Source organism: Grammomys surdaster, unplaced genomic scaffold, assembly GCF_004785775.1.
Source record: "Grammomys surdaster isolate TR1022 unplaced genomic scaffold, NIH_TR_1.0 234, whole genome shotgun sequence".
NCBI lineage: Eukaryota > Metazoa > Chordata > Mammalia > Rodentia > Muridae > Grammomys > Grammomys surdaster.
Window position 1 is genome coordinate 1,608,383 of NW_021604679.1, and position 22,910 is coordinate 1,631,292.

At 37.1% G+C, this 22,910-nt stretch overlaps 1 protein-coding gene across 6 annotated transcripts in view; it reads left to right on the forward strand.

Moving 5' to 3' along the window:
• Ptprc (protein tyrosine phosphatase receptor type C) overlaps positions 1-22,910 on the forward strand; it is a 104,715-nt gene that overhangs the window by 78,598 nt on the left and 3,207 nt on the right. For all 6 annotated transcript variants that reach the window (XM_028773775.1, XM_028773774.1, XM_028773776.1 and 3 more), the window contains 15 exons: positions 2,035-2,144; positions 2,919-3,009; positions 3,098-3,174; positions 7,892-7,928; positions 8,015-8,112; positions 8,745-8,870; positions 10,573-10,730; positions 11,290-11,425; positions 12,972-13,121; positions 16,349-16,439; positions 17,851-17,984; positions 18,974-19,108; positions 20,472-20,594; positions 20,843-21,018; positions 22,765-22,900. In XM_028773775.1, coding sequence (XP_028629608.1) covers positions 2,035-2,144; positions 2,919-3,009; positions 3,098-3,174; positions 7,892-7,928; positions 8,015-8,112; positions 8,745-8,870; positions 10,573-10,730; positions 11,290-11,425; positions 12,972-13,121; positions 16,349-16,439; positions 17,851-17,984; positions 18,974-19,108; positions 20,472-20,594; positions 20,843-21,018; positions 22,765-22,900 — 1,778 coding nt within the window. The remainder of the gene's footprint in view (positions 1-2,034; positions 2,145-2,918; positions 3,010-3,097; positions 3,175-7,891; positions 7,929-8,014; positions 8,113-8,744; positions 8,871-10,572; positions 10,731-11,289; positions 11,426-12,971; positions 13,122-16,348; positions 16,440-17,850; positions 17,985-18,973; positions 19,109-20,471; positions 20,595-20,842; positions 21,019-22,764; positions 22,901-22,910) is intronic.

A 22,910-nucleotide genomic window follows, 5' to 3' on the forward strand; every position in this document is an offset into this window, starting at 1 on the left:
TGGTTTGCTAAGACTGCTGGGAAACATCAGTCCAACTAGTGAGGAAGGCAGGTGGTATTCCACAGTGATGTCATGATATGGAGTATTTTCAGGTTTTGTCAGGGCGTGACAGTGGATCCTCCCACTGAAAGCAAAATGATGAATAAGATAAAAACACTTTATTTAAAAGAAGGAGATGTCTTCTTCCAATTGTTATGTAATTTCTTTAGCTTTTAAAGACTGGATCCAATAAAAATCATTAGAGATATTTAAACTGTGCTTGTAAAAATTAAAGTAACAATTTACTTTTTCTCTTATTTATGACACTGAATTTGAAGACATCTCTGTCTTGGGTTACCTCCTGTGTGAAGGGTTTCCTTCAGACAACAAGAGGTACCAAGCGGTGTGCAGTAGCTTTTGGGCTGGTTCTTTGGAGCTCCATAGTTTTGGTCCCTGTTAGAGACTATCCCAACCTGATATGGCTTTATTTGCTCACATCTTTGTTGAATACCCTCCCATAACCAGGGTGCAGACACTGGGAAGGCAGGGAGGTTCCACTTTATTTAAATGTTTTCTCCCCCTTAACTGGGTGAGGATATGGAAATCAGTGCATGCAAATGAATAGATAAAGTAAAAAAGATCACATGTCTGGAGTGTTAGTCCTGTTAAGCTGAGGGGAGAGGGAGAAAGAAAGGTCTAACTATCCCTAGGCAGAGGGTCAAATACAGTTTCCAGAGTTAAGGTGGATTGGAAGTATCAGATGTTTTCTCTTGTAATTAGTACCAGTTGCAACTAGGAATACTTTAGACCTTACCCGCTCTAAACACAGCCTTCAGGTCAGCCTCAGTGAGGTCTAGATATCTCCCATCACCCAGAAAAACTAGCCAAAGTGATCATGGTGTTTGAAAAAACAAAGTTTATTGTGACCAGTAAGATAACTATGCCACACTCATGGACAACTTCTTTCTTCCTCTAGCAATGGGGACAGTTAACATGACACCCAGAGCATGAACAGAAACAGGAGATGGGAGACAAGGAGAAATGTTTGTGTGTGTGACAACACACATTTCCTTAGCCTTTTAAACCATGGTTTCTGGGGCTAGGCAGACAGCTCAGAGGTAAACAGCACTGGCTGCTCTGGAAGAGGCCTTGGGTTAGTTCTGAGCATCCACTCGGCCACTCACAATTGCCCTAAAATCCAGTCCCAGGGAATCAGATACCGTCTTCGGGCCTGTACAGGCATGGCACACAAGTGGTGCATGTGCATACATGCAGGGAAAACTTATGCATGTGACTCAAATAAAACAAATGTATCTTGTAAAAACCAACCATGTTTTGTCAAGTCCTGAATGTAAATATAGCTTGTCATGAAAGTTCTCTCATGAAGGAATTGATCCGATGGAAAGAAAAGAGGGGCTCTCAGTACTCATCTGTATTGTTTTATTTTCCTCACAGAAAGTTATATTACACTCTATATAATGTTTTTTTTTCTTATTTATTCTGGAGATACAATATAAATATAATTTATTTGACAGTATAGGGTAACCAAATTAAGACAAATAGTGGGCAGAATAGCATTAATTATCTTCTCTTATCATCTGTACAATTACAGTACTTAACAAAAGTTAAAAATAAAGTCTTGGGTGGAGCTCCTGTGTGGATAGCTTGCCTAGCATGTGTGAGGCTGATGGGGAGAAAGAGAGAGAACAAAAGGGAGAAATAAAGAGAAAATAATAATTGTTGCATATAGAAATCTGTCAAGTACTACAAATTGACTGTTATCAAGCAAAATATATATGGATGGCTAATAATGATAACAGTTGGTAAGGGACCATTTAGGAGAAAGAAGCTCATCCTCACAGAGGGAACAGGACAAAGCCAGACAAAGGATGAGGTACAAGATTTAGACATCCTTAATTTATAGGCAAATTCTTACCTATGAATGAAATGTCTCACACAGTTAGGGATAAGGGAAATAGTTAAGGTATGAACTCCATTAGCACATGCAGATTCGATGGACAGACAGCACTGGTCTTGACTCTAACTTGTTTACAGATGATGAAAAGCAGTTGATGGATGTGGAGCCCATTCATTCTGACATTTTGTTGGAAACATACAAAAGAAAGATTGCTGATGAGGGTAGACTGTTCCTGGCTGAATTTCAGGTATGTGTCATCCTAGACAGAGAGTAAGAAATTCCACATAGTCATCAAGATGATTCCATGTTATGTATATTTGTATAACTATTTGTCTTAATAATTAATCCACTGAACACAGAAATATAATATAGACATATGTTACTCCAATATTTATAGATGAGGGATTCAGAGAGGCTAGCAAGGACATCCACAATAGGAAGCTGGTAAACCTTGCACCATAATGCTCTAGTGCATTTTCTCTGAGTATCAAGTCCTGTCCCGAACAGTTTTGGCTCATTTTGTCCTTGTATTCTAGATGACTATCTGATAATAAGTCACTAAGTGATTTTATATTTTTTGTTTAACATTAAATTTGTTTTGGAATTAAATTTAGCTTAATTGTTCTGTCATTTTTTTAAAAAAAATACATTTTTCAGAATTCATAAAAAAGTTACTTTCATCTACCTAATATACAGTAGTTGTCAGTATAAAGGATATATTTTCATTTACCCCCAGTGATAACTGACATAAAATAAAACTCTTTCCATTACTTCCTCCCTCTTTCTTTCCTCCCTTTCTCCCTTCCTCCCTCCCCACCCCTATTTCTCTCTCCTTCAATCCTTTCTTCTACCTCCCTTCTTCCTTTTCACCCTTTCTCCCTATCTCTTTCTCCTTCCTTCCTTCCTTCTTTCTTTCTCTCTCCCTCCTTTCTTCCCTTCCTCCCTTCTTACCTCTCTCATTCTATTTCACTTCCTTCTTTTGGGAATCTTCCTTAACCCAAAGACTATTTGTATCTTTCAGAGCATTCCACGGGTATTCAGCAAGTTTCCCATCAAAGATGCCCGAAAGCCCCATAACCAGAATAAAAACCGTTATGTTGACATTCTTCCCTGTGAGTACACTTTGGAACTGAGTTTCTGTATATACAACACTGTATGACTACTCTTTATATCAGTATTAATTTTCTTTTCTTGAAACAGATGATTATAACCGTGTTGAACTCTCTGAAATAAATGGAGATGCAGGGTCCACCTACATAAATGCCAGCTACATTGATGTAAGTAAATGTGCTGGCCTACCTTATGACCTCTTGACTGTCAGAAATGTTCGTTTTCTTTACATCTCTGTGTTTCATTTTTGTCTCTCCACTGGTTTTGCAAGAATTTAGAGAAGTTATTATAAATATTATAAGTTCAGCTCATGACATCACTGACACCAAAACCAAAATTCATTAACGTTTACAAAGATTGTTACGTGTATTCTTGCTGTTGCTAGGTGTAAAATAGAGCTTCCTCCTTATGAAAGGAAAAATCTCCTCTTTGCTGTGCAAGAAGCTATCTCTGCATGGGTTTCTCATAAGAAGTCTCCATTTGCTGCAGCCGAGCACACTATGCCTACTAATATAAGAACGTGGAAAGTCAAGTACTTTAGTTATTTATGAAACTGTAATGAAATTAGAAAAGGCTTAAACTGAGATGGAGTGTAGGTCTGCCTAGCTCCAAGCTGGTGTGCTTCTGTTCACTGTGCATGGCAGCAGTTTCTCCATTGGTGTGTTCATCTCTCCCTTGTAGTTATCCAAATTGAAAATATCTAGACAAAATTTATTGATGACATTTAAAAATTTGGCATCTATAACTCTTAAATAAGTAGGGTTTCATGTGAGATCAAGAATTTTGCAAAATAGAAAAACACATATAAATTGAGAGCATCTCCTTACCCAATCTACCTAGCATCCCCTTTCAGGAAAGCCTTCATGTTTGCAAATGTTTCTTAACAGAAAAGTAAAACTCCAGCATTCACTAAGACTCCCTTGTTATAAATTCGCCGGGCAGTGGTGGCGCACGCCTTTAATCCCAGCACTTGGGAGGCAGAGGCAGGCAGATTTCTGAGTTCGAGGCCAGCCTGGTCTACAGAGTGAGTTCCAGGACAGCCAGGACTACACAGAGAAACCCTGTCTTGAAAAACAAAAAACAACAACAAAAAATGCTATATTCACATCATGATATAGTCTGTTATTTTCTGAATATGTATATAAAAACATGTATGTCTTAGATATGCATATCTGTATAGATATAGGTCTATACATAGCATATATGTAGAATGTATAGCCATCCAAAATATTCACATACTTCTAGATCTATCTTTCTATACCTGGAACACATGTAATAGTACTCTAAAGGAAAAGATTACAGATTCTTCCTGTAATGGCCCAGAGAGCACATACGCTTGACTTTTCTGATCAGAGTTAATTTTTGTCACAACCAACCAACTCCTGAGTGGCCCAGCATCCCTTGAAAATATGTAATATAGCTTAGTCACAAAGGACTTTGGGTATCAAGTCAGAACTTGCTAGATTTATCTATACCTTTCTTGTTCCTGTTACAAAATACATGAAAAGGACAATTTAAGGAAGGGTATGTTTCTTCTGGCTCTTGGTTTGAAGTACACTATATGACTATGAGGAAGGTGTGTCTATAGGAGTGTGAGTGACCAATCACATTGCATCTATAGTCAGGAATCAGAGAGACAGATGCTATGCTAGGACTCTTTGTCTTCTCCCTTTCATTCAGTGCAGGACTTCTGTTGAGCGAATGAACAGTGTTACCTACAATCAGGGTGGGTCCTACTTCATTTAAGCCTCTCTGGAAACTCCTCCACAGGCATGTGCAGAAGTCTATCTCTAAGGTGATCTTAAATATTATCAAATTGGCAATAAAAATTAGACAAGTACAGGGTAGGGGGGAGCTGGAAAAATGACTCAGCAGTTAAGAGAACTGCCCGTTTTTGCAGAGGATCTAGGTTTTGGTCCCACCGCCCACACCAGGAAGTTCACAAACACCTGTAACACCAGTTACAGGGGAACTGATGCCCTCTGTGGCCTCTGCAGACATTTGCATGTATGTTGTGCATGTGCGCGCACGCACACACACACACACACACACACACACACCTGAAATACGGAAAGCTTTAAAAAGATTAAGCATCACAAGCTATAGTTTGCTAACCCTAGACCCAACAAACTTTTGCATCTTTTTATTTTTATGATAATTCATGGCATAATTAATGAAAGTTGAGTATGCTTTATACATTTCTACTACTACAAAGAAAGATACAATGTTCCATCTTGATTCATATTATTACACTGCGGGTTTTAAATTATCTATAGAGTAAATTTCTAAAAGAGGAATTTCAGGTCCAAGGAATCTATATAATTATAATTTTTAAAATTTCCACATGCCAGCTGACCTATCTTATGATAATTCACCTGCAACATATGAAAGTGTGTTTGTCCACAAAATTTTTAAAAAAGAATGTACTATTGAAAACTAACATAATTATCTAGTATGTGATAAAGTGTATGTTATGATACGGTATTTTCTGATTTGTCTGTGATTCTCAAACTTTTTTATACAGGGTGGCAGTTGAAATTAAGTTTTTTTGTTATCATTATTTTGTTTTGCTTACATGAATGGGGCTTCTAGTTCTCCTTGTTTTTGCTGGATAATGGCTGGCTCTCTCCACTCTCTGCCTCCACCTTGTGGCCTTCTTCCCTCTTACAGCTCCTGTATTTTCATGTCCACCCCGTCACTTATATGGACACTGGTCATTCATTGTACTTCTGACATCCCGTTAACTCTCTGATCCACAGACATTTCATTTAAAGGCACAGTCTGCAGTTCTAGCTAAATAGAAAACTAGAAGACAAGAATCCAATCAACCACACACAGTCTATTCAAACGCATAAACTAATATAGACATACTTTCTTGTTGAATCATTCATGAAACATATTATCTTTGTCATCTTTGTATTAATCATTAATAAATTTACTTTTTAAGATATCTTATGGTTTTCCAGAGCCAAATTACTCACAAAAATGGCTGTATTTTTAAGATACTACATTCTACTAAGTGCATTTGCTGTTTCTCAGTCACCACTTTTAGTGGTTCCATATATTAGTTAAATAACTCCAAAAACTCACTGTGAAATAGTCCCAGTTTCTCTGGGACAATCAGAACTGATATTCTACCCTAGGTGTTCTCTGAAGATAACACTCTAAGCCTGTTTCTCATCAAATATTTTTGATATCTAACACTTTGTATATTCTTTTTAAAATATGTATTCTTGTTTTAATGTTTCCATTAATGTATTTATTTTACATACAGACTACAGACCCCCTCCTTCCATTTCACCCCTCACACAGACTATCCCCCCATACTTCCTTCCCCTTCTCCTGTGAGAAGGGGGAGGCCCGTCTGGGTACCAATCTACTGTGGCACAGCAAATCACAGGACTAAGAATATCCCCTTCTACTGAGGCCAGATAAGGCAGTCCAGTTAGGAAAACAGGATCCACAGCCAGGCAACAGAAATAGAGACAGCCCTAATCCAGTTGTTTGGGGCCCAGCATGAAGACCAAGCTGCACATCTGCTACATGTTAGTGAGCGGTGTAGGTCCAGCCTATGCTCTTTGGTTGGTGTTTCAGTCTCTGGAAGCCCTTACGGACTCCAACTGAGTTAGAGAGGAATCTACATCTGCCAACGACCTCCATAATATAAACTCCTATTTCCATTGCCTGTGTTCTCTGCAAAGCTTGTTTCCAGAACAAAGCAACACTTTCAGATGTAAAGAGTGGTCCCTCGAAATACCATAGTAGCTGTTCCTAATTTTCACCTTTATTTGAACTGATATGGGCAAGTGTCCTCTGTAGACCAGACAATTGGTGGTGAACAAGGTTTGTTTTAGAATACATGAGTTCATTTTCCAAATGTCTTGTCCTTCAAAGAAATGTAATTAAGAGCAGACTTAGCAATGCTGGAGATTTTTTTCAGGATTTAGGTAGACTCTAGAAATAAACTGCTACACATTCTGTTCAAATATGTTTGAAAATTATGGGATCAAGTTATAATTATGTTTCTCCAACTGAGCTTCAACCTCGTGGAAAGCAGATCTCCTCAGCTCCCAGAGAGGTTCTTGACATACTGTAGCAACTCGACAGGTACTTGATGAATAGATACATGCACATGACTGAAACCATCATGAGACTTACTAGAATTATCTGAATTTTCATATAGCTGATGTACAAAGTTTAAATCAATGACAAAACTACCTTGTCCTGTGGAATTTTCCCTATTACTAAAGTAAATTTAAGGTGTTTGAGAGAGTCTTGCAAGGAATTAGCATATTTCATCTACCTCTGCACTGATTCCTTATCTTAGCCAGTGGAGCAGAGAAAGCAGTCATTGCAGATAATGAATGTTTTTATTTTCATATCTGGAATGACATAAAAGGGCTCTAGGGAATCCACCGTGTGTTCTAGCAATATGTAGAAATGTAGGTTTCATCCCATAGGGATTTATTGCAAGAAATTGAGTAGAACACTGGAAAGGGACCTCCATGGCTGGTGGAAAGGTCTGAATAGCAGGTGGTTCTATGGGGTGGGGAGTTTATAAAAAAAAGAAAAGAAAAAGATGGATTTGTCTTGTTAATTGCTGCACCATCTCAGATGAGATAAAGTCTAATTATAAAAGCTGTTTGGAGTACTACACATCAAAACTATATTCAGGTCATGAATACCGTTTGCAAATGGTAGCTAACCTGCTCCACACTGCAAAATGTCTTGTTGCACATTAATCCCCAACGCCCTGCAACAATCTGAAAATGGCCAGATGTGTTTACAACCATGGCAGAGCTATGTCAACTTCTGATTCACGGTATTTTGTGTTAATGAATAAGTATTCTGTAAATGACTGTTCTCTTTGTATGTTTTGATCAGGGCTTCAAGGAACCCAGGAAATACATTGCTGCACAAGGTAATTCATTTTATATCTTGGAGTTTCTTTTAGAAACTTGCTTTATAGCACTTCTGAGGATTGTATAACTTGTACTTAACTCCTAGGGCCCCGGGATGAGACAGTTGATGACTTCTGGAGGATGATCTGGGAGCAAAAGGCCACAGTTATTGTCATGGTCACACGGTGTGAAGAAGGAAACAGGGTAAGAACACAGAAGGCTGGAGGTTGAGGGTAGGGAAAGATATGCTAAGCTGCATCTGGTATGATTTCTACAGGCAATTCTCTGTTTTAACCTTGTTAACATTTTATTTAATGTATGTTGAAAACCTACACACACACACACACACACACAGTTTGTGTAATATTTAAGTGAATTTATTTTGAAGCTCATATTTGGCATTGTTGTAAATTCCAAACATTGTGAGGTGACAACTGCACAAGTATTTGTGAATGGCCACAGCAAAAACTGATGTTGCATAGACAGTGGACACTCACATAATTCACTGTTGGGAGAAATAAAAGCCTATGGATTCCTGAGCCTGGAAGTAACCACTTGCAAGCATGTCGCTTGTGGTAATCATTTTTTCAGTCTCCTTGTGATAGCTGGCAAAGGCTGGAGAGATCATCCTTCTGTTGATTGGTTAAGAGAAGCTCATCCAGAAACACTAGTGAGAAATAGAACACATTTCATCAAAAGTTACACATGTTATTTGAAAAGTATGCAAGTGCTTGGGGAATATCAGTTGAATACATTCTTGGTCATTGGTGTTTTAGGAGTAAGCTGGAACTGTATTATAATAGACTGGAGTCATTATTGCTTCTTTTAAACTGTAGAACAAGTGTGCAGAATATTGGCCATGCATGGAGGAAGGTACTCGGGCTTTCAGAGATGTTGTTGTGACAATCAATGACCACAAACGATGTCCTGATTACATCATTCAGAAGCTGAACATTACACATGTGAGTTTATCTCATTCTGTAACTTTGGGCTTGGTATGGCTTTTTATAAGAGTAAAGCTAAGGAATGTAAAATGTGAGGAACTAAGACACATCTGGGAAAAATTATTTTTAATGATCTTGAGGCGAAAGAGCCAGGTTAAAACAACCATGAAAGCTAACAGGATCAAATTTTAATAGCTGATTGAGGCACTGTTTGTCTGCACCAATCACACTCTTCCATTGGTCCTTTGAAGTAGTAACAAATGGGTCCACAAGTTGTGCTTTGTCAGTGACAAGGTTGTTAAGTGGAAAAACAAACAATCCTGGTTGTGAGTAGTCTCTCTGAATAATGGATAGCATATTTTATGCATGAACATATTAAAACATACTGTTACAACTATACAGGAGAGAGAGAGAGAGTCGGGGTTGGGGGGGGAGACTACTAAGCTCAGCAAAGAAAGAGGACAGCATGGCTTTGGTAAGACTTGAAATGGAGGTCATCTCTTATTATGCAATTCAATTTTCAGGAAAATTCTAGATAGAACAGTCTGAGAATGCAAAACATAGATCAGTGGTTGCCTTAGGCTGAGGGTGTCAGAATGGGGAGTCAGATGGGTTCGTACTTTCACTTTATAGTGCCAAAATGCTCTACCATTACATAGTGTTGGGTTAGCACTCTGGATAACAACTGCACTTTAAATATGCGGAGTATTTGATTTACCATGTATACCCTAGTAATGCAATTGAAACTTGCACACTTTATCTGGGTTAAATATTTCTTTGATTCCTATTTTGGGAGGCTTTTGGTAATCTGAACTTTATTAGTACACGTTTTCTCCAGGAAAACAAATCAAATCAAATCAAATCAAACCAAAACAAAACAAAACAAAACAAAACAAAACAAAACAAACCAAACCAAACCAAACCAAACCAAAACAAAACAAAACAAAACAAAACAAAACAAAACAAAAAGCCAGATTTGCTAGGTATTTCTCCTAAAGTCTTCTTTGCTCTGATGGCATCTCTCCCTGCTCTGCTTTTGGGGTTGAACAATCCTGTCTAAAGCCAATAGAAAAATGCATACTTGGGAGGGATGCCATTGCATATATATGGGAGCTGTGTAGAGACCAAGGCCATCTACTCACTGTGATTAGTCTGAGGTATCTGTCCTAATGAACTTATATGTTGTCTATTGGAATGCTACAAAGAAAATATTATCTTACTATTTATATTTTGACAGGTGGTAATTCTCTGGGTGATAATCTATAGAACAGAAAACAAACCAAACAATTAATTATATGTCTCCATGTGGGAAATAGTTTTGCTTGCTGGGAAACCAAGTAGATAAATTCTAAAGAGCTATGTGGATGGAATTTACTCAGTATACAAACGTCCATCTACAACTCTCCATGTCTTAATTTTAGTTTTTTTCTTTAACTTTGACTTCATAGCACAGAAAGTCCAAGGAGTTTCTACTATACTTTATTTGCTCATTACTGGTTTACTGGGCTGTGCATGTGAGTCTTAGTGTGACTTCTCATGAACTGTTAGTAGTGGGAAGGGAAATTCAGTTCTAGAAAACCATGGTAGAGAGTGTCTGAGGCAAAGATTTGGAGATACTTACATGAGGAACATATTGTACAGGTCTACTTTTTTATATATTTATCTCACTAAATTTGCTTTGAAAGAAACTGTCTCAAAGAATGAATTATCTCTTGAGTAGAAAAAAGAAAAAGCAACTGGAAGAGAAGTGACTCATATTCAATTCACCAGCTGGCCAGACCATGGTGTTCCTGAAGACCCTCACCTACTCCTCAAACTTCGACGGAGAGTTAATGCTTTTAGTAACTTCTTCAGTGGTCCCATTGTGGTACACTGCAGGTAAAGATTGTAGGGCAAGTGGGCCTGTTGGACTGTCCTACCCTTTTGTTGGGCAGTTAGGGAAATCGTTATTGGCTTGTACTATTCTGTCAACAATCTGCTAGGATGAACTTATAATCATCTCTCAAACAGTTGTCTGATAAATTGACATTTTATAGCTGCATACATTTGTGGTGGTATAAAATGACATTATGCTTTGTCAATTAAATAGCAAGGGCCTAAAAGTAACTATGTAAATAATTCTTAAGATAAAATTGTCCTGTTGCCTCCCCTGATGGCAGTTCCACTTCTTACTTGTGAACATGTCTCATACATTTCTTCTATTTTTTAAGTGCACGCGTGTGCATTTGTATGTGTGTATGTGTCTTATGTGTGCCTGTGTGGTGGTAGTGGTTTTAGGATGGAGGAGAGCTTTATAGAGCTTTATGGATTCACTTCTTTCCTTCCACCTTTAAGTGGAATTCAGGGATGAAGTTTAAATCAACAGTCTTGTCGGTCAGGCTCCTCCACCCACTGAGACATCTGATATACCTCACACCTTTTCTGTTTGTTCCCTCAGTGCTGGTGTTGGCCGTACAGGCACCTACATTGGAATTGATGCCATGCTGGAAGGCCTGGAAGCAGAGGGCAAAGTGGATGTCTATGGTTATGTTGTCAAGCTAAGGCGACAGAGGTGTCTGATGGTGCAAGTGGAGGTACAGTCTTAGTTTACATGAATAGGCTCACTGTTATTTGAGTATTTAAATCATCTGGGGCAGTAGTGAGGATCTTGAAAGAAATGTGTATTATTTACTGATTCAAATGGTGGAAGAAGATGTCGTTTTAATTTCTGAAAGCTAAAATGTGCTAACTCTCATCAGCAGCACTTTGTACTTGTAGAACTACATAAATATAAGCAAGGTGAACTTCATATAATTCCCTAATATGAAGTCATTTGCATGATTAAGCTTGAAAAGATAGAACACAGCATTGGCAACTTTTCATAACACTGAGCAGATAGAATAGAATAGGGGATAAGAGTATCTTTTGTTTTCTTTACATTTTCAGACATGGCCAGTCTCACTCTGCAGTCCATATGGCCTTAAATTTGCAGCAGAAATCCTGCCTCAGCCTCTCAAGTGCTAGGCTAACACTACACCCTGCAAGAACCTGGCTCTTTGAACTAGAGCTCAGAAGTTCATTTTATGCACTGTTGGATTTTGTTTAATCTTTATATGCTTCAGATAAACCATTCATAAAATGGAATTAGTGCAGAGATAAAGTCAATATTTGTCTTGTATAACAACAAAAAAAGTTCAACATAGTTAAAAGGAAAATATAAGTTGAAGCACTTAGGCATCTTTGGGGGATGTGCTGTGGCATTTGGTAATTGGAAAAAATAGGTATTATAGAAAATGTCTGTTTGGCAACACTACATGTTTGTCTGTTCAAATAGCCATAATCAGAAACAGGTGCAGGAATGCTCCCTGGATTTTAATAGTTAGAATTACAAAATATTGGAAATGTTTTAAATACCTATCAGTGGGAAGTGGAAAATCACAACAAATTACTTATGGTGTTGAAGAGAACAATCTAGTGTGTGTATCTGTCTATGTGGTCAGATGAAAACATGGAACACACAAGGGAATCAATGTCAATAACATGCATGTACTTGTATGTCTGTAGAGAAACAGACATGAGTGCAGGTCTTGTCAAAATAGAATGATACTCAAGAATTAATCAGAATAAAAAGATATGCCAAACTAGATACAGTAGTTTAAAAGGCTTATCAGAATATATCTTTTCCTTAACAAGATTAAAAAAAAAAACGAACACAAATGAGCTAATGAAAACATTTGGAGTTGCTAAATTTCAGTTTGGCATACTAGATCTTAGTTTCCTCCAGTGGTAAAAATGCCATAAAAACTTTGAATACTGTTTTGTTCTACAGGGTATTTATCTGCTTTTCTAACATGTTTTGAAAGTTATTGTAGCTTTAGGTAATATTAATTTCAATTAATGGATGCTGTCTTAGAAAAAACACTTCTTTTCCTGGGATTGTTGTCTGAAATGCAATTTGTTCATACTCTAGAAAGTTGTGTCTCAGTTTCTAGAATATTTATATGTTATAGATATCATTATTCTTTTATTACACAGCTTCCCAATGTGTGAAAATTGAATGTATGCATATTTTAGTTAAATGTTGTATACAGGGCTCTACAGTACATTTTAGTTATGTGTATTGTTGTTTGACTTTTACAGGCACAGTACATCCTGATCCATCAGGCTTTAGTGGAATACAATCAGTTTGGGGAAACAGAAGTGAACTTGTCTGAGTTACATTCATATCTACAGAACATGAAGAAGAGAGATCCACCCAGTGACCCCTCTCCTCTGGAGGCCGAATACCAGGTAGCAATGGTCACAGCAATGTCAATCAGTATAAGTAATTTTAAGGAATGTGGATTATTTTTCAGGTCCTTGCCAGTACTTGGCTACAAGGGGTAGAATGCAGATGAGGAAGCTAAGACTCTATGAGTTTAAAAAAGTGCCTGTGTTTATGCAACAGTTATGTAAGAGGTTTGTTTAAATCTTGAGGTCTGAGTCTACAACTAATACTCTTGTTTCACTAAGCTTATATGAAAAGTGTCACAATAATCACAATAGCCACATAGTAGTCTGCCACAGGCAGTGTAACATCTCACCTTTAAATACTCCATCTGGTTTTGATTTCAAAGGAAATAATTAAAAGGATTTATGATAGATTATGTAGTTGAACTGGCTGGAGCTGGTAGACGGAACATAAAGGATTAGAATTTGCATCTCCATCTCTTTATTGATTCTGAAAGCCAACTGAGAATGAGTTTGAAGTGATTTCAGCGTGTTGATACAGCCATCCTCATACAACTTCATTGTCAAAAGTGGTGTGAATTTTCCCTTACCACCTGTAATTTCCAGTTTAGTGAGACTTTCAGTTTCATAAGAGATGCGATGTGCTTTTCTTTATCAGATGCAGGTCACTTGACTGGTTATGATAAAAGTAGGGCTGAGTTTGGAGGACAGCAGGCAGCATCTAATGATTCTGAGTATCACCATCTTCCAAAGACTTGACCTATAGTGAGTGACTAGTAGATAGAGAACAAGATTGAACATCAGGGAGCGTTAGAATTATTTTATTAACTTCTGACCTGACAAACTGACCATAAGCTCACTAAAGAACACATGAATACTTACTGTTTAGTGGTGCTGGTATATTTAAGGTAAACATTTGTATGTATAGTCACTAAAAGAAAGAGAGACTTATATTTCAACTGAGCAGGCATGATTAAATTTCTTATGGGTGCCAAGGACATTTGTAGACACAAGAGTCAAAATGCTTTCAAGTGAACATGGGAGAGGTCTGAACGAGTGTCATCCAGCATTCGCCAGCTATAACATGCAGAAACTGGAGATATTACTTCACTCAAGCAGATAGAAAGAGAATGAGGGTAGAGAAGCTGAGTGGCTGGTGCATGTGGTGATGGGGTGTCAGAAAGTGTAATTTTCTCTTTTATAGCTATATTTCCTTTTGTAATAACATATTGGAAATGTTTAATTGACAATAATTATACCTATTTGTGGGGAATAGTAGAATGTTCCAAAACACGTTTACTATACATGCTAATCAAATCAAAGTAACTGTCATTACATTAGTTCAACCTCAATTGCCTTTAATTTATGGAGGAATTGTGAAGCAAAGTCATGAGTGGAGAGTTAATGGAAACCAGAGGAACAAAGGCAATATAAATCTCAGTGTCTGAGGAAGAAGACAGTGTATGAAATAGTTAATTCAAAGTTAATAAGATGGTCAGAAGCTATTGTATGATCATTTGGTGTTTATGGTTATGAATTGAAAGAGTATCTTCTGGTGGTTCTAACTGAGATCTCTGGGAATAGAGATTATATAAATCCATGTAAGTCTGAAAAGTTTGGAAGAACAGCAAAGGAATTGAGGATCTTTTCAAGTGAATGTTTATAGCAGTGAATGACAACATATGAAGGGGTCACATAGAAATCAAGAAAGTCATAAGGACAGTATGCCAAAGACTTTTGTAAAAACACAAAGTTCTAGGAGAATGTTGCTAGAATAGATGACTAGGAATAAGGATAATTTTCAGTTACATGGATGAGTCAAGTCATTAGATTACACATGATGTCATGTTTGTAACAAAACAGACAAAGGTGGAATGGTGAGACTGGATGGGTGAGGAGTAGTAAGAGTGATCAGAAAGGGTGAGAAAGACATCAAGCTATAGAAAGGCTGCATAGATTGTGTCATCATTGTTGGCCTAACCAAGGAGGTGAGCATCTTGTGGGAAAGAGACAGTTACTACTCAGGCCGAAAAATAATAAAATCAGGTGATCCTCAAATTGGTAGCTGATGCCTCTGAGTGAATGGTAATGAATAATGAGTACTATAATATGGGGGAAAAAAAGGAAAATGAAAGTCACTGGGTTTTGTGAGTAAGAAATTATTATAAATGGCTTGCAAGTAGAAGGCAGAAGCAAAGAGAAATTTAATTCTTATTCAAATCATTAGGCAACAAAATGTAAGCTTGACAATGATTCAGCTTCTTGGTGGTATCAAGTGATATCTACTTGCTATAAAAGGAAATGGAAAGCGATTGCTAGGAGAACAGGATTAGGATGTAGTTTTGCTGAAGAGAGACTATGGACATAGAAAGTTGATAGAAAGGTATTTGCTGAGATACCACAGTGCTGATTTAGCCTTTCCTGTGTATAAAAGACCAGACTTCTGCTCACCTGACATAAGACACCCAAAGACACACCAAAGTCACAATTCCATTAGAGTTTAGTTTGAGTGACCAGGAAGTTTACTGGGTTTACTTGCAGAATATAGGTAAAGGGTTATTTATAATAGTAAAGGCATATCACATCAGATGGATCAATACAAAACTTTACACCATCATAGATAATGACCTCAGGAAAGCTGAGTCCCCTTTCAGCTAGCCCTCCATTTCTTATACACCCCAGCATTATACAAGACCATGTGCAGTTGGCCTGAGACCCTACTCTCACTTACTCTACTAAGAGGTGTCAGTAGCCTTGAAACCATGGACATAGCTATGACTGTCCTGTCCTGTACACTAATCACCTCTCTGAAAGGCTTAGATGTGGGCATTTGAAAGAAGCAGAGATTGAACCATAAATAATTCTCCATATTCCAATGATGGAAGCTACTAAATGCCTGATCAGTAAAAGAAAAGCTTCAGAGTCAAATTTAAAAACTGTGGACTCAGTTTTCTTTAAGGGACTGAACACTGAGAGTTTGACGATGCTCCAATGAGTGTGTGGGCAACACAAATTGGACTTGGTGTGATTTTTGGGGGGGGCACAAAGGTGGAAGGGAGGAAGGGTGGACCTAGAAGGAATAAGAAACAAGTGTGAAATTGCCAAAAAATAAATTGATTATGTTTGGAAAAAATTTAAAACAATCAAAAAAAAAAAACCTGTCACCCATGGGGAGTTACACAAATTTTACAGGCATTGATCATACACTTGTTTAAGAGATATCTCAGGCTACAATACTTTAGGAAATATTAGATTTTAAAGGCAGCTTTCTTCTTTGTTTTTCTTAGAGACTTCCTTCGTATAGGAGCTGGAGGACACAGCACATTGGAAATCAAGAAGAAAATAAAAAGAAAAACAGAAATTCTAATGTCATTCCATGTATGTAGTTGACTTTTATTTCTTGTATCAGATACAGTTAAGCCATTTTGGACTTAATGGAAGACATGGCTATGAAGCAACACGATTGACAATAGATAAATTTTTGAACATCTGGGTGGTGCATGGCTTTAGTCCCAGCACCTGGGAGACAGAGGCAGGAGAATATTTGTGGCTTTGAGTCCAGCCTGGTCTACAGAGTGAGTTCTGGGATAGTCAGAACTACACAGAAAAACTCTGTCTCATAAAGCCAAAAGAAAGAGAGGTGGGGAGAGAAAGAAAGAAATTAATTTGTGGGCTATCTAAAATTTAATTTTAGCAAATTATTTAGATCCCAAGTATTTTCAATTAACTTTAAAAGATGGACAGTATTTAGTGTGTCTACCAGTACCCCAACACAGGCACATTTGAAAAAAACAAAAAGCAGGTATAGGTTATAAGAAGAGGAAACCTCTGGGTTGGGGCAAAGAAAGGCTTAGTCTCCTTTGCTACTTTTATCTTACTTTTATCATATGTCAAAGTAATAGTCAAACAGCAGAGGTTTTAACAGGGTTGAGGAGAGCTGGAAAGGTTTGATAAACTGTCAATCATCAAATTTACCATATTGAAAATTTGAACAATTATTTTGCATTTTAATTCTATTTAAGAATACTGATGGGATCATACCTGGTGCTTCTTTTATTGCATCCAGTTGCATATACCAAAATTAGCATAGGTAAAATATAAGTCAAACTAATAAACAAGACAACCAGATAAGTCAAATCAATACGTGCTGACCTAGTTAATTCCTGCAAAAATCCTTGTTCATATACTGTTAAAATATGGAACTGATAGTAAAGTACATCACCGGCCAGGTTATTAGTGATTTAAAATATTGACGTACAAGGAATGATCTAGAAGTAGATAAAATTTGTATTAAAAAGAAATTATTCTGAAGGACGTACTTAGTAGAAAATTTTAATTTAATGTTAATTGAATAACATTGAAAACAAAAATCTAAGCTGCAAAGATTTTCAGTTATGTTAACCAGAACGGTGATGGTCCATGAAGAACTAAGGTGTTGTATGTAAAACATCATCCATCAGCTGGACTGTAATGTGCTATTTCTAAGACTTGGGATTTTATTACCATAATCATTTGGGTGCTTTCTTCTTTTTTTTGACTTTCATAACTAATTTTAATCATTAAATGCTGAATTTTATCTAGACTTTTATTGTAGTTAGATCAGTTCATTTAATTCTGAATTTCCTCTTCATTTCTATGTGACTGTCAGTAGGAAATGTGATTCCTTTGTATTTGAGTTTTCAATTAAGCCCAGGAATGTGGCCATTCCAAGCATATTGTCCTTAGGTGAGCTCAGTCCTCAGCTCTGAGGACTTCTTTGGTAGGACTTGCTGCTGTTTCTTTTCCATAGATGACTTTAACAGAGTGCCGCTTAAGCATGAACTGGAGATGAGCAAAGAGAGTGAGCCTGAATCAGATGAGTCTTCAGATGATGACAGTGACTCAGAAGAAACCAGCAAATACATTAATGCATCATTTGTGATGGTAGGTACACACACTCCAAAATCAGGCTCTGACCCTTTTGAGATTATGACTGTGTTATGGCTATTTCTTAGGCAATATTATACATAGATAAGGAGCTCAATAACAATCACATATTCATAGGTGCAAAAGTTTCACCTGGTAATATCATTTTAAACTTATCAAACTACCTAAAGGGGTTAAAATGTAATCATTTGATTTAGAACAATGCAGTGCTATTGCTTGTATTTTATGTTAAACATTTTGACATACAAGTCTTAATCACAAAATTACAATAAATACAACTATTAGAAAGTATTAGCTATTCAAATCAGCTCACTTAAACTTATATGATGATACAGTGAAGCTTTTTCACTCAGATAACTAGATTAGTTAGATTTTTGGAATCACCCTAGCACTGATCTTGTTAATCTTGATAGTCACATGTCAGGATTTTTGAACATTTCTCAGAAGAATTTATATCATAAAATATTTGGGGGTTAAAATCAAAACCAAAACCCCCAATACCAAAACACAAAACAAACAAAAACACAAAAAAGTAAATAAGGAATTTAGTAAAGATTTACAAGCTCAGCTGGACTTATTTCTTCTCTAGATCTTCCTGCAACTCATACTTTAGAAAGTATTAGCTTAATTACATTATGTCAGGAGAAAACCTATAGATGCAAGTTAAAATAGATCAATGATAAGAATAATTTTTGTATGATTACATTAATTCATTTTCACAATTAAAATAATTAATAGAGAAAAGATTTTTTAGAAAAAATATTTTTGACAGGTAGCATTGCATGTTGTAACTGTAATTTCACATCATTAGGTGAGGATGAAATAATTTATGTCAAGACACTGAGTTTATCTTGGTCTTCAGAATCTTAACTTTGTCTATTAATGGCAATGATACCAAATCAACTATTTTTTTTCTAAAAGTTTAAGAGGCTATTGCTTTTTCTCTGATGGTAGCAGTAACAAATTCCATGTTTGTGATTTTTCAGAGTTACTGGAAACCAGAAATGATGATTGCTGCTCAGGGACCACTAAAAGAAACTATTGGTGACTTTTGGCAGATGATATTTCAAAGAAAAGTCAAGGTTATTGTGATGTTGACAGAGTTAATGAATGGAGATCAGGTTTGTGCCTTGTGAAGAACGTTGCTTTAAAAAACCTTTGACCATGCAGTGCCATTCTCTGTTTTTCGATGCTCTCTATGTTTGATTCCTCTGGTACACAGTCCACCTTATTAGTGCCCCAGGGATCTTTAACAGATTGGCTTAATTGTTATATGTTTGGGTTCTGACATTTTCTCAGTGCCTGGGCATGTGGAAGGGGGAATCTACATGGTGGAAGGTTTTATCTTTCACTTTTCTCCTATATTCATGTGTAGAAATCCACTTTCTATTCTGGACAAATATGGTTACATTCAGAGCCTTTTCCATTCTGAACAAATATGGTTATATTCAGAGCCTTGGCACCCCCTCCCCACCCTGTATTCTCAATACACAAATATCCCATGTACTTAAATGACTCTTCTCTGTGACTCCTAACTCCATTCGTCTAGGGAGACAAAACTCTTTGAAATTTTCAGCTATATCTTTCCTTCTTCATTCCCATGCGATGTTATTGCCACAAAATTTTGTAATTAGTGATAAACGTAAGATGTACGTTTACTTCCTAATTAATCCATGTGACATATGTTTGATATTTTCCTTAGTACCCTGAAATACCATGAAATTCCCAATGGTAGATCACTTAATAGGATTTTAGTTCTGACATATGGTAAGTGAAATACTCATAAGCATGCACCATCATCCATTACTGTCTCTCTCTTCCTTTCCCCTTTCTCTGCTTCTACTTCTCTCCCCTACAGATTCCTTCTGCTGAGTTTCCTTTTTTCTCTCATCTCTGTCTCTGCCTTTCATCCCTCACCCTCTTGTCTCTTGTCAACGGCTCTGTGCACTGTCAGCAATTATACGATGCTAGTTTGTAGAGACCTCTGGTTCCCTTACTCTCCAGCAAGATCCTCTACTTTCATGCTGCCTCAATGTAGCTTCTCATAGAGTTGGCCATCAAGACACTGGGTGAAATTTTGCATCAACACAAAGTCTGTTCTCAAGGACTGGTTGTGGAATAGCGGAGCCCAGGTTGTTGGAAGAGTCATGGCTGGTATCAGCTGATTCTATAGATTATCAAGAAGTTGGATCATCAGGGTTTAAAAAGAGAGACAAATTCCAAAGACCTCTTCCAGAGATGATAAAACTACTCTTGGATTATCCTGGTAATTTCCAGACAGCCACCATGCAGTAAAAATTCTTCACTGTATTTTTGAAGTAGATTTTAGATTTTTATAAATGTTTCAATTATTTTAGAATACAGTATTTTCTATTTAGTACAAAAATAGGAGGTAGGAAGAGAGAAAGGGTTCTGAATACTTTAAAGAACAAAGTCAACACCTAGGTAAAACATGGTAAGTAGTGTTATTTTTTTTTAACCTAGGAAGTCTGTGCTCAGTACTGGGGAGAAGGAAAACAGACTTATGGTGACATGGAAGTGGAGTTGAAAGACACAAACAAATCCTCAGCCTACACTCTCCGAACATTTGAATTGAGACATTCCAAGGTAGGTGAACACTTAGAAAGCATTTTCGGTTTCAAAATTATGATGTAATTATCATGTAATCAATATGATAGCAAATTAATATAAACTGTTGTGTATCTTCAAGACCACAGTCTTTATAATGGTTCAGAATAAAAATGGTATGTCATTTGAATGAAAGCAACTGTAATAACAAAAAAGCAGCTATCAAAGTTATACTGAACTTGGCTGAAGTTCATTTGAGCTAATGTTCACTTCACCTCTGATTGCAGAGGAAGGAGCCCAGAACTGTGTACCAATACCAGTATACCACATGGAAAGGGGAAGAACTCCCTGCAGAACCCAAAGAACTGGTGTCTATGATTCAGAACATCAAACAGAAGCTTCCCAGGAGTTCCCCAGAAGGGATGAAGTATCACAAGCATGCACCAGTCCTCATCCACTGCAGGTCAGGAAGCTGATGGGATGTGCTCTAAAGTTTGCAGGCTTCATCTTCATTTCTACTGAACTGAGGAGGGCATCCTAATATGTAGATGGTGTGGCCCAGTGAAAATCCCCATGAAGCAATTTACTCTCATGTTATTTGTATGCAGTATGACTACAATAATAATATAAACAATGAAGGTTATAAAGCAATGATTTTAGGCTGGTAGATGCTTAATATCATTTGATGTCGTCTTTGACTCTGCCTTGCCCAGCATTAGACCTGCAATGCTATTTATGGTAAATGAGTGTGTGAAAACCGGAAATATGTATAAATGGGTTGGCTGATGGATTCCATTGTGGATAGACTTCTGTGTATTGCATTCACTTTACTGGATATTACAAAACCTGATGGCTGAATAGTTTGCTTCCAGTAGATATACGTTAAGCTACTTATTTGTAAACTTTAATGAAATTGTGTGTGTGCGTGTGTGTGTGTGTGTGTGTGTGTGTGTGTGTGTATACAGACCATGCTATACATGAGAAGGTCAGAGAACAGGTGTGAGAACCCCGTCCTTCCAGTCACCACTGGAATCTAAGAATCAACTCAGGTCACTAGAACTGGGCACAGGCACCCTTATTTGCTGAGCCAGTCCAAGCACCCTTAACTTGAACAGGAACTGAAATTTCATTGCTTGGCAGCTTGACTTGAAACCCACTTCTGAGTTGATTCTCCAAAGTACTCTCACAAATAATATTTAATTTCATCAGCCTTTGCTGCGGAGACACTTAGGTGTCACTTGTAGCAGACACTCACATAACCTCCTTAAGACATATTGAAAAAGAGGTATAATATGAAAAGTCTACAGAAAAGGAATATTAAAATTTATCAAAATTTAAAAAGTTCTAATGTAACATGAGCACTGTAAGTCTGAAGAAATGCTTTTAGAAGTTGTGAAAGTCCTCACTAATGTCACCAAAGATAAAGAAGTAAGTTCCCATGGGCATCCTTTTTTCCAGGGTTATTTGCACTTTTAAATGTGAAATTTACATGAAAGGAAAACTGATGAACAGAAGCTTAGGTTTGAATTTATTGCTTAAGGTATAACTGTGTGTTTCTCCATGAAGTCTAATACAGAGCACCTGTTGATTTCATGAGGGTTAAAATAAAGCCATATTGAGTTTTTCACCCTTAATTTTTTTCCTCCTGTGGTTTATAAATTACAAATTATTTGGATGTCATTGCTTTAGTGAATAACTCTGTCAAGCACCATTTTCCCATTGATGTAAAAGTAGAGCACTGTTAAGAAATGGCGAGAGAAGCAGAGTAGGGAGCGATGGAGGGCTAATCCTTGGGTGTTATCTGTTTCTGGACATGTTCTGATGCTTCCTGTTTCTAAGTTTCCTCATCTGTCAAATCGAGCATAGTATATTAATCCTAACAACTGAGGGCCTGAGGACATCAGTAAAGGTGCATTTAAAAACACAAAGCAATAAATGGAAGAAAGTATGCTCTTAAAGCCGAATTTATGTCTCATTAAGCCGCAGAACCAGCAAGCCATAGTCATGTATTGGAAAAGTCTGTCCCTAAATGCATTCATAGAAACTAATTTGACCTTTAAAAAATGAGAGCAAGATGCATATAGTAGATGTGAAATTAAAAGAAAAACCACATCCCATCTCTCTGTGTTTGTGCTAGTAGCCCTTCCTCTATAAAACAATGAGTTATTTCATTTTCTACTTAAAAAAAAATCCCTTGTTCTTTTGGCAGAGATGGATCCCAGCAGACGGGGTTTTTCTGTGCCTTGTTCAATCTCTTGGAAAGTGCAGAAACAGAAGATGTTATTGATGTTTTTCAAGTGGCAAAGTCTCTACGCAAAGCAAGGCCGGGAATGGTTGGCAGTTTTGTAAGTGTCC